This window comes from Oryzias latipes, chromosome 12 (genome assembly GCF_002234675.1).
Source record: "Oryzias latipes chromosome 12, ASM223467v1".
Lineage (NCBI taxonomy): Eukaryota > Metazoa > Chordata > Actinopteri > Beloniformes > Adrianichthyidae > Oryzias > Oryzias latipes.
The window spans coordinates 13,271,709-13,284,407 of NC_019870.2; the positions used below are offsets into that span (position 1 = coordinate 13,271,709).

The 12,699-nt window shown below is 36.6% G+C and overlaps 2 protein-coding genes across 5 annotated transcripts in view; one reads left to right on the forward strand and one right to left on the reverse strand.

The window, feature by feature from the left end:
• The window catches only part of LOC101157960 (netrin receptor UNC5C), a 128,870-nt gene extending 117,416 nt beyond the window's left edge, over positions 1 to 11,454 (forward strand). For all 4 annotated transcript variants that reach the window (XM_011481791.3, XM_011481792.3, XM_020707660.2 and 1 more), the window contains 5 exons: positions 6,156 to 6,389; positions 6,550 to 6,699; positions 6,773 to 6,937; positions 7,526 to 7,704; positions 9,784 to 11,454. In XM_011481791.3, the coding sequence (XP_011480093.1) occupies positions 6,156 to 6,389; positions 6,550 to 6,699; positions 6,773 to 6,937; positions 7,526 to 7,704; positions 9,784 to 9,943 (888 nt within the window). In that variant the 3' untranslated portion in view covers positions 9,944 to 11,454. The remainder of the gene's footprint in view (positions 1 to 6,155; positions 6,390 to 6,549; positions 6,700 to 6,772; positions 6,938 to 7,525; positions 7,705 to 9,783) is intronic.
• A 46-nt stretch (positions 11,455 to 11,500) lies between these two features.
• Positions 11,501 to 12,699, reverse strand: part of LOC101163987 (bone morphogenetic protein receptor type-1B) — a 55,688-nt gene continuing 54,489 nt past the window's right edge. The window contains exon 14 of the mRNA XM_004074775.4: positions 11,501 to 12,354. Coding sequence (XP_004074823.1) covers positions 12,229 to 12,354 — 126 coding nt within the window. The 3' untranslated portion in view covers positions 11,501 to 12,228. The remainder of the gene's footprint in view (positions 12,355 to 12,699) is intronic.

Here is a 12,699-nt window from a genome sequence, read left to right on the forward strand (position 1 = left end):
CAATAAGGAACCCCGGTACTGCTCCCCACAGGAGCAGTTAAAGAGTCTAATGATCTGCTAGAATACTGCTGTTAGACAGCCAGCTCACAATAAAACGCTGTAATTTCTCTTCTGTCTCTCATAATGCACTGAATTAATACCACTGTGCTGTGCAACATGTTTGGATTAGAAAGAGTGAGAGGACAGGCAAAGCTCAAGATCAAGATGGAGAATGAAAGGTTAGCAGGTAGACAGACAGGCAGACAGACAGGAAGAGAGAGTGAAGTCTCCACAGACCAGACAGTCTTAATGAAAGAGACATATGTACAGCCATTAGTGCTATTACAGGGGTCAACTACAAATGGTCTGGGTACTCCCTGTTCCATTATCTGGCATACATAATGGCAGAGTGTCAAGCTGTGTTAGACATTAGGGCACACACAGACACACAACACTTACACTAAGTGCTACATTGAAGGGACACATCTTTTGTGAAAGGTCAGAACTTTAACCGCACGCTCCTAATTAAAATAAATTCTTCATTTGTTCCATTCTAGTTAACTAAGCATGAAGCTGAAAACATCCGCAGAGTGGATGTTAATTTCCCATCAGCCTATACATTTGTAAAATCTGAAACTTCTAAATTTTTTCCTATGTTCCTAACTTGGCAAATCGAGGCTTCTGCTGTGGACAGAAAAACGTCCCTCTTCTAAGTCATGTAGAAACGGTTTTTTTTGAGAATAGCTACATATTGTTCAGTGGTTGCTGAGTGAAGTTTTCTTAGTTTCTGATCAATTATTCTGAATAAATGTGCAAGAAAGTCATGTTTATAATGAATTTAAAATAAGTGCCTCTGGCTACATTTTGGTCAGTATCTATTCATTTTGAAAATTTTAGATATTGGAAACATTTTTATCATTTTTGTTCTTAGAAAATTATTTTTCATCTTTGACATTATTGTGGTGAGAAGAATGCAGAGCTGCCTATGTCTTTCCACAGATACATTTTCTTTTCTCTTTTGTTCATAGATACATTTTTCTATAGATGTTTATGCTAGCTTGTGCTTTTAAGGACACTCCAGAGAATTTGTATTCATATTAGATGATCTCTCTTTTCTAAAAACTGTACATTCTTAACTCTTGTGCTATCCTATGACCCCATCCTTACATTGACGTGTTCTCCCTACCATGACAAAGGTGGATAAAGGTAAAGAGGATTTCATGTAATCCATAGACACCAGTGAGGATCACAAATCACTGAAGAAAAGGTTCAGCACACTGTCTTGTGGGGTCTAGATGACCCAACTCCCAATGTTAAAGTGCCTAGGATAGCAAAAGGGTTAAAGTAGGTACAGCGTTCTGTTTAAAGATCACAAAATCCAAATGTCTCTTTACACAAGCACCTATTTTTGCATTTCAAAAACATACTGTTTACCGATAAGTTCTTTTCCCATAAACTTGCAGAACCGACTTGAGGCTTACTTTTTATGAAAGTTGATGTAACATAATTTACATTCGGATTCACACTGAAACACAGTTGACCCACTGTTGACATAACAAAGAAATAACGTTGTTTGCTGTGAGAATGAGGTACTTTGGTTCTTGTAAATTCAAAGACTCCTTGTAAGGAAGAACAATAACACATATTTGTCCTAAACAAAAAATACAGAGCTCCCCATATGCTTCAGCATCGATTTTAAGATACTTTTAATGGTTTTCAAATGCCTTAATGGTCTTGCGCCTTCTTATGTATCAGATCTTTTAGTCAAATATGAACCCTTGCGGACCCTGAAATCCTCTGGCACTTGTCTTCTATCCACTTCAGCTTTTACATGAGTTTCCATTATTCCTGAGCTCCAGTGTTAGAATTTTAGACAGCTGATTGGAGAAGTCCGTGGCTGCTGATGCTTTTAAGAAGAAATAAAACAGTCAGGGCATCTCAAAAAATACACATCTGACAAGCTGATTATTGTAAAATGTTCCCTAAAACATGGATATCTGACTTGGGGAACAGTCAAAAAAAGGAAAAAGGAAAATGTCTGTTCTGTTAGATTTAATTTGCCTCCCAATGTCTCAGTGTAACAATGGAGTGCCTCTGAGCAAAAATACAATGTTGTACATCCATTTCTCAAATATAATCAACGCAAAAATATTAGGTAACGCTTTCTTTTACAGTACAGTACTTACAGTGTACTTAAGTGGTATTTACATGGTACTTATTGTGTAACTACTGGGTACTTACATGGTACTTTTTATGGAATTTACTGGGTACTTACAGTGTGTTTACATGGTACTTTCTAAGGTACTTTACTGGGTACTTACATGGTACTTTTTGTGTCTACTCTGTACTTACATAGTACTTACTGTGTATTTATATGGTACTATTTGGTTCATACCTATGTGGTACATACTGGGTATTTATAATATTTTTACTGGGTATTAACATGTTGTGCAAAGGTGTCTTTTATGGTACTTACCACATGTAAGAACAAGGTAAGTAGAAATAAAGTACCTTGACCTTTAGGTCTGCACTCGCTGCATGTTTCATGGTATTTACCATGAATTTACCACAGAAACTACCCCTTAAGTACAATGAAACTGTACTGTAAAAGAAAGTCAGTCCTATTTCCACTCAACTACATGGTACTTTCATTACTAAATACCAGGTATGTACACTTGAATATTACTTGGTACTTACCCCTTAAGTACAATGAAACTGTACTGTAAAAGAAAGTCAGTCCTATTTCCACTCTATTACATGGTACTTTCAGTAGTAAATGCTGGGTATGTTCACGTATTACCTTCCTGTACAGTGTACATACACACTTGGTCTTCTGACCTCACCAAATGAGACAATGCTAACTTGTTGGTAAGGGTAAAGTAACTGCATTGTAAAAACATGTTCTGGCCTGATTACTTCTTGTAACATGAAAGAGAAACAAGACAGCAGTGAAAACAACAATCTTTAATATGATACATGTCTGCAGCGTACAAAGAGTCATCACAATAAAATTTGTTTTAAGTACAAAACAGTGCAATGGAGCATTCCAAAAAACACATTATTGGCCTGAGGGTCGTGCTTTTTTTCCATCAAAATTCCTTCAGCAGAGTTTGGTAACAGTGCAGGACTTCTTCAGGGTTTGTAACTGCAAGAAAATTCACAATAAAAGCTCAAATGAACATAAAAAGCATAACGACTTTGATTAAATAAAAAATACATTTTACTTATTTAATCATTTCTATAATGAGTTTGATAAATCTCTGTGAATTCTTTATCGCTTTGAATGTAATGCTTGAAATTAATCAATTATCCTCATTTATAAACATGATAGATTATTCACAACTTTAAATTTTAGTTATATAAACAAGAACAACAAAAAAGAAATCAAAGGAAAAAAAATCTAAATTACCATAAGAAAATCAAATTTGTTTTTGACAAAAGTAATGTTTTAATAGGCAATTGCTGTGTGTATTTATTCTTTATAAGTATTATTCGCACCTATATTTTGCATTAGCATGAAAAACATTGCAGTGTAAAAGAAAAGGAAAAAAAGAAATAAATAGGCAATTTCAAAGTCAACACAGTTATTCACAAAAATATATTTTAATTTTCAAACAGTTACATTCACTGTTGGGTGGTATTGTTGTCTCTATCATATTTGAAAATAAACAAATAAATAAAAATAAAATAAAAAACGGCGAAAGAAAAGAAAATGGGGAAAATGCAGTTAAACTCTTCATTAATGTAAATATGTCCACTTGGAGGAATTAACTTAGTTTAGCTTACTCTCCTGTGGCTTCACGGATTGGTCTGGGATGTCTTCTTCACCATAGCTGATCTACAGCGGTAAAGACGGAAGTACGTCATCATTATTTTAAATAAACGCCTTTCTTTGATTTTCCCAGAAAGAGCACAGAGCCACAGACTTATTTCGGCTACGTGCTTGTTTTACAGGTGCCCCTCTCCTGGTAAGTAACAACAATGTTTGTAGATTTTCATTACAAACTTTGAAAATTTATACATGAAATAACTGAATTATTGCAGTAAATTAGCAGACGTGCTCTTACGTCACGTTTCAAACACAGAGATAGCGGCTTGAAATCACGAGGTTAGCTTCTTTATAAAGTTTAATCAGTTTAAATATTTACATGTAATTTATCCAATGTTTAAAAAACAAAAACAATGGTTTACCTTCCAGATTAAGAGAAATTCAAACTGTTGCGCGCGCCTCGAGGCTCTCCGGATTAATGCACGTTCACTTTGGGGGTAGTTGTGCTGCATTCAAGTGCGCTGGGAATTTGCAACTTTACTCGCCCCGAACTACTTAACAAAAACACACACTCGGGGTGTTTTTAGTATTAAAAGTAAATATTTAGCTTAGTTGTTTTACATATTTTCCTGACATTATATATTAAAACAAGTTCATGTTTAGAACAATATTTTATAAAAAAAGTTTAGTTTTGAATATTTTATTATCATGTTTATAAATGAGGACAATTGATTAATTTCAAGCATTACAGTCAAAGCGATAAAGAATTCACAGAGATTTATCAAACTCATTATAGAACTGATTAAATAAGTAAAATGTATTTTTTATTTAATCAAAGTCGTTATGCTTTTTATGTTCATTTGAGCTTTTATTGTGAATTTTATTGCAGTTACAAACCCTGAAGAAGTCCTGCACTGTTACCAAACTCTGCTGAAGGAATTTTGATGGACAAAAAGCACGACCCTCAGGCCAATAATGTGTTTTTTGGAATGCTCCATTGCACTGTTTTGTACTTAAAACATATTTCATTGTGATGACACTTTGTACGCTGCAGACATGTATCATATTAAAGATTGTTGTTTTCACTGCTGTCTTGTTTCTCTTTCATGTTACAAGAAGTAATCAGGCCAGAACATGTTTTTACAATGCAGTTACTTTACCCTTACCAACAAGTTAGCATTGTCTCATTTGGTGAGGTCAGAAGACCAAGTGTGTATGTACACTGGACAGGAAGGTAATACGTGTACATACCCAGCATTTACTACTGAAAGTACCATGTAATAGAGTGGAAATAGGACTGACTTTCTTTTACAGTACAGTTTCATTTTACTTAAGGGGTAAGTACCAAGTAATATTCAAGTGTACATACCTGGTATTTAGTAATGAAAGTACCATGTAGTTGAGTGGAAATAGGACTGACTTTCTTTTACAGTACAGTTTCAGTGTACTTAAGGGGTAAGTACCAAGTAATATTCAAGTGTACATACCTGGTATTTAGTAATGAAAGTACCATGTAGTTGAGTGGAAATAGGGCTGACTTTCTTTTACAGCACAGTTTCATTGTACTTAAGGGGTAAGTACCAAGTAATATTCAAGTGTACATACCTGGTATTTAGTAATGAAAGTACCATGTAGTTGAGTGGAAATAGGGCTGACTTTCTTTTACAGTCCAGTTTCAGTGTACTTAAGGGGTAGTTTCTGTGGTAAATTCATGGTAAATACCATGAAACATGCAGCGAGTGCAGACCTAAAGGTCAAGGTACTTTATTTCTACTTACCTTGTTCTTACATGTGGTAAGTACCATAAAAGACACCTTTGCACAACATGTTAATACCCAGTAAAAATATTATAAATACCCAGTATGTACCACATAGGTATGAACCAAATAGTACCATATAAATACACAGTAAGTACCATGTAAGTACAGAGTAGACACAAAAAGTACCATGTAAGTACCCAGTAAAGTACCATAGAAAGTACCATGTAAGTACCCTGAAAGTACCCAGTAGTTACACAATAAGTACCATGTAAATACCACTTAAGTACACTGTAAGTACTGTACTGTAAAAGAAAGCGTTACCAAATATTACTTTAAGTTTCATAGAAGAACCAAAGTAAATGATAAAATAATAAATAAAATAATATCATATTTGTACTCTAAATACTAAAAGATTTTAAATTTTGGATTTAAATGGAAAAGAGTCTCATAACTCCCAAATATATAATAGGTTTATTTCCTACCCATTAAAAGTATTGTTTTTGGTGAGAAGTTGAGTTATGGATTCTAAAATATGTTTTGCCCTTTTTAAAATGTTTATTTAAGACTTAGTTTAAGATAAAATAGCCATCAAAGCATGTTTAGTTAGTTCTGCTAAAATCTCAATAATCTTCTTGTCTGCCTTGTAGGATGTGGTGGTAGTAGGAGAGGAAAATTTCACCACACCGTGCTACGTCCAAATGGATGACGAGGCTTGCCACATCCTGACAGAGACGCTGGGTACATACTGCCTGGTGGGACAGTCTTTAAGCGCAGCCACTATCAAGCGGCTCAAACTAGCCATCTTTGGTCCTGTGACCTGTGCCGCCATGGAGTATCACATCAGAGTCTACTGCCTGGACGACACACAGGATGCACTCAAGGTAAAAGTGCCTTTTCTGGTTCAGCATGTAGATGTTGTCAGTGAGACGGATAGTTGGAGAAACTGAATAAGAGCTCTCCAGGAGTAAAGATCTTTAACATCCACTAAAGATGTGTATCTTTCAGAATCTTAACATGAATAAAGTCCACTTGTTTTAATAGGAGGTGCTTCAAATGGAGAAACAGATGGGTGGAAAATTGTTGGATGAACCAAAGACTCTCAGCTTCAAAGACAGCACCCACAACCTGAGACTTTCCATCCATGATGTTCCCCACATGATGTGGAAGAGCAAACTACTAGCCAAATACCAGGTAAAGCAGTAACATCTTCAAAATAGGAGTAATAAATGCAGAAGCTGTGTTCTGATGCAGCTACTCTTTGCAGGAGCTGTCTTTTCAGCAGGTATGGAGCGGTTCACAGAGGAATCTCCACTGCTGCTTCACTCTGGAGAGGTTCTCCACTAGCACCGTGGATCTGACCTGTAAGATATGTGTGCGGCAAGTAGAGGGAGAAGGACAGATTTTTCAGCTAGACACAACACTGTCTGAGGTGAGCTTTACTACTGAACCCTCAACATTTCTTCAGCCACATTTATCAGATTAGATCTAACCGAGGTTTGCATTTCTAAAATTTAAGCTGTAAAAAACTGATTGTAAACTTTGTTAGGTTTTTTTTCTTAATCCAAAGCAATAATAAATGAAACACTTGAATAATTCATTATTTTTCCAGTAAAACTTTTTGGTGGGAAGCCTAACCTTTGCGCTAACAGCACCTTTTCTCTAATACCAGCCGAGGCAGATAGAAGAGAGGTGCATGGGTAATAATACACCCAAGTCTTGTTTTACATTCTTTTCATGAAATCTGATCTTGAAAAGCGTGTTTGAGGTATGAAGGAATACTAAGCTCTGTTCTTAGTAATAAATGAAAAATTGTACAGCCAGTAAGCAGCTGTTTATTTGTGTACGGGTGTTGATTTTTGTGTTTGGAGCGTCAATGACCTTTAATCTAATTTTAATATAAAAGGTTGTTTTCCTCTGCTATAAATTTATCATATTTATGATGTTCTTTTATTATGTCTTAAAGAAATGTCACCACTGATTCCATTGTCCTGCAATTTTTCCTGTCCCTTCCCTGCAGGATTCGCAGAGCATTGACACCTCCCTGCTGGATCCTGCCAGTAACATCACAACACTGGTGGGGCCAAACGCCTTTCGCATCCCTGTTTCCATTCGGCAGAAGCTGTGCAGCAGCCTGGATGCGCCTCAGACCAGAGGGAATGACTGGCGGATGTTGGCCCACAAACTCAACCTTGACAGGTGGGAAGAGAAGCGAAGTTGTGACTCACATTAAAACACGGACTGATGACATTTCGCCTGCAGGAAGTCGCTGCCTCGAGTGAGACAATGACTCAACCGAGTGGCCTTTTCTGATCAACAGGCAGTTGTCAGCCTGCGCTTATTTATTAAACTCAGTCAAATCTATCTTTAAGAAGTAATAATAAAAAAAAGTTTCCCAGACCTAAACATCAACTATACATTTTGATCAGAAAAGGGGATAAAGATCAAATGTGGAAAAATGCATTTTTTAATTTAGGCTGTTCAGAATAATTGGGACAATCTCTGATAAACATCAGCTGAATTGAGATTAATTGTTCTAGAATGAACTAACACAGACAAAGACAGGAAGATGAAGATACAGAGATGCTCCTTCTCTCAAACCCTCATCACTGCGTCTTTGATTGTCTTGTGAGCATGGGATGGAGGTACAGTGTGCTTCCATTTATAAGGTCCCAGCACAGCAGGGGGGTCTTATCGCAGGCAGCAGCTGCAGACTGACGAGACCGCTCACTGGGTGCAGCACGAGGGAAGCAGAACTAAAGAGCTCACAGAGAGGGCGCTTACATCCTAATGGATACAGAAAACGTCGCTTTTCTATTATTCTCTGTAAAAAAAAGAACATTGTGTAAAAGAATCTGATAATTATTTGGCAAATTAAACCCAAACTGAGCCGGTTATTTGTAGATTTGATTTTCTTCATCTAAGCGTATAAGCAGGCAGCAGTAAATAGGGTCTTCCTACGTCCTTTTAAGGTGTTAGAAAATGTGGATTTGACAGAGAATCACTGAAAAAATCCAAATCCTTTAGTGAATGCCTTCACTTCATGGATTTCAGCTCAAAATCTCTGTGAAATAGTCATCATAATATTTTTATTGATAGAGGCTTAGGGACGACCGCTGAGCGCATTATGGTCCTCAGGACACCCGTCAAACCTGAAGAAAGAATTTGCCTACGGAGGATGTGGCTTTCTCTCTAAAGGCTGAAGTGTCCAGAACTTCAAGTGAAATCAAAAAGAAATTTATGGACACATTTAAAAAAAAGTGCTTTATTTAGGTTTTAGTGCAGATAGCAGAATTTGACTAAACAGAACATATACATGTTATTTATACAATATTTTTACCAGTTTTAGATCTTCTATAATTACATATGGGTTTTGCTTTTAAGAAATCCTACTTTAAATTTGCCTTAAATTAAATCAAAAGATTCAATGAAACTTTAGTGTCATTTGAATTGGATTCACAGAGAATTCTATTTGCCTAGAGTTTTCCTAAAATCTATTCAGACTGAGGAAATAAAGCAAGATCCTCCACAGAAGATTTCATAATGCCTAATTTGCATTCCACTGACAGTGGCCAAATTATCTACAGAGTAGCTTTGTAAGGTTGTGGAGTCAAAATCTAAGTAATCTGATTACTATTGTAAATACCTTAAGACTCCATAATAGCTAGAATGAAAACCACAAGGATTTGAAACACATTTCAGTCCACAGGGAAAATTCCCGTGTGGAAATTATTTAAGTATTTAACTGTTAGATGAAGTTAAAAAGAGGTGCAACAGACTCAAATGTGTATTAATATCAAGTCTCCACATTAAGTAAATCTTTTCAGATGTATTAAAAAGAGTCGTGAAAGGTTGTAAAGATAGTCATCTGTAGATTGATACGCTTTTGCTGTATTCCAAAGAAATTAGCTTCTTTTTTTTTCTATTAACTTTTAAAAGATTTCCTTTGTGTCTATTGGAACCTCTTAAGGCCTGAGCTAATATTTGAGTTAACCTTCTGAACGTGTAGTCAGTGGGATCCAGTTAAGCTCAATTAACTATCGTAGTAAAATAACTCAAAATGAGATGCATGTGGATGCCAGGTCCTAAGAGGTTAAATCTGATCATTACATTAGAGAGATTTGAGAGGCTCTTTTACTACTTTTTCTTTTAATAATTTCTTTCAGTTAATAATTAATAAGCAGAGCATGAAAATGTCAGATTTGAAAGAAAAAAAAACAGAGGCACATTAATGTCACAGCTTTTAACCTAGTCTTCTCCATCTGTGTCACAATCCAGGTATCTAAACTACTTTGCAACTAAATCCAGTCCTACTGGAGTCATCCTGGACTTGTGGGAGGCCCAGCATTTTCCTGACGGGAACCTAAGTCGCCTTGCCCAAGTCTTGGAAGAGATGGGACGCCATGACAGCCTTGTTCCCGCAGTGTTTGAGCACTGAAACCTGTCCATCTGAGTGTGTAATATTCAAGAGGAAGAAGATTTGAAAAAAAAACAAAAAAGACGACCGGAGGGGGGGGCTCCCTGCTTCGGAAGAAAAAAAACAGAGAAGACAGTTATTTGGCATTTCCGTGATGCTCTTTAACGCTCAGAAATGCTGCCTGAGTGTGCACTCAAAGTATAAAGATGATAGGAAAAAGCCAGGTCTGCTCAACCATGACCTAGTTAAACATTGGCACCACTGGTGGATGTAAAAATCTTGACAGTAAAACATCTTTGCCAGTCATTTCTCTGGCTATTCCTCCCCCTCTGGTACAAACCATTTGATATTTTTGGCTCTGGTTTCCTTGGAAACAGCCGTTTGGTGATTTGGATGGACTGTGCAGATGTGACTGATGCCCTCACAGCGTAAAAGTGTTAAAGACACACTATGAAAGGTCAGAGGATCAAAGCATGAAGACTCGGATCGGAGCAAGAATCTCCAACTCTTCAGTTTCCATAGCAACACCAAGGACATATATGTGTTCCTTGATGAAATCATATTTAATAAATGCCTATTTATACGTATCCTTTTTTGTTTCCGTCTGTTTATGAATACTTTGAGTGCTTTCGTTTTGCTGTCTTTTCCGTTTGTTTTTTTGTATTCTAGCCCCACCTGGTGGACTTCTGGTGCCACAAAGGCTCATCCGGTTGACCATATAAATACGAACAAAGGGAAATAATTTTGTGCGTTACTGTTGTAACTACTATTATTACATTTTAGCCAAATATAATAATTGAATTTCAAACTTTTTTTGACTTATTTACTTTAATTTTGATTGTGTTGCATTGCTGTTTTTTACTGTTTGGTTAAATATTTTCTTTTTGCATTAGATCATTCGGTACACAGGAGAGATCAAGAATATGCCCCACGCTATAAAAATGAACGACTCCACTAATGTCTATACTGTTTGATTACCTTTTCATACCAGCAGAGAAAATTACTGTTAAAACAAGTAAGTCTATTTTTGCAGGAGCGGTGAAACTTAAAGGAGCTGCTTTTTACCAAATAACTGACTGAAAATGTTAACTGAATACGTGATGGATTGGTGTTGTGCTGAAGAAAGTGGCATTTATTTGTACCTTTGGAGGGAAGTTTTAACTTAAAGTTTGTACATTAAATGACAGAAGCCATCAAGGGAATGAGACTGATTATGTGCATAAAAATGACAGCTGTAAATGAATTCTGTTAACGCAGCAACGCTTGAAAAAGTTCAAGTGTTACTTTTTTTGTTTTGTTTTGCTGTTAATGTTTTTGTAAAGTTGTCTATGCAAACTTTGCATCCTTCTGAAACAATCTTTCCATCCTCGGTGGGCCAGGCTTTACATTCCACGAGTCAGCTTCATGAATATTGTGTACTATGAGAATGTCTAACGAGGCTCCTTGTAACAGCTCGCGTCTTATGTCAAGTTTATTGTACAAAGTGTAAGAAAGAATTTTTAAGACTAATAATAAATTATATTTATATGCAACATTAAACTGGGACATGTTTATCTGAATGACCACACTGCAGCAGGATCCTCCAAACAGTTTTAATCGGGGAGCATTATTCAGGACACATCATTCCAGACGTTCATTAAAATGATGTCAAACTCAGTTGGAGTAAAGTCAAACAAGTTTTCAGCTTTTAAAGTTTACTGAAAAAAATATTTTTAATATTAAAACAATACCATTTTTAGAAATTCTTTTTTATATAAAAGTTATGTAAACCATACTTTTTTTTCCTCCTGCAAAATAATAAAACTTAGAGGTCAGAGAGCTTGAACTGAACTTCTTCAGGTGGTCCTCTGTGGGGGTTTAACTTTCCATGCATGAAGTCCCCCCAAAAAAAGAATAAAATGTCTCCCAGAAAACAAATGCTCACAATATGGCTTTTAAAGCAGTGTGAGAACTCCCTCTGTCCCACCTGATCAGAGGGTTTTTAGTACTCACCTGCAGCGGTTCTTTAAATATTCGTCCATCTGGACAGTCTGGATCTGCAGCTTTCACGGAAAGCACAACTTAAACTGTTGGTCTGAAGCAGAGCGTTCTTCAAACAATGAAAGAGCTCATCTTCTGTGACACATCAAAATCTCCTGCTTCTGATTGTTCCTGGCTCCAAGGTGACCGGTTATCCCACCTGTCAGTCTCCTTTATTCCATCCTTCAGTCTCTCGTTGTTCCCTTTCTTCTGCTGGCCAGTATAAGTGGTCTGTGCCAGTGGCAATGACAAGTCTACGAGTGATGAAAGCGCCTCTTCTGACTCCGTCACAGTTTGATGTCTTGGGATTCTAACATCTTCGCCACAGTCTTCCTCACCCGCAAGGCTGTTAGGCGACAGGCTGGGTTGTGAGCCCAACACTCTGACATCAGCTTCCCCATCTGTCTTAGACACTGAAGACACACATGTTCATGCATGTTAAAAAAAAAAAAAAACCACACACATCACTTTAGAACATTAACATTAGATGTTGGGCAAGTACAACTTTTACCCCTTGTGCTATCTTAGATAACCCCACCCTTACATTGACGTGTTCTCCCTACCATGACAAAGGTGGAAATAGATGGAGAAGATTTCATGTAAACCATGGACACCAGTGAAGATCAAAAATCATTGAAGATGATTCGTGTCTAGATGACCCAACTACCAATGTTAAAGTGCCTAGGATAGCACAAGGGATAAATGAGTTTATGCACACACAAAAACAACTTTTTTTTTACAATAATAACTTTCTAAAC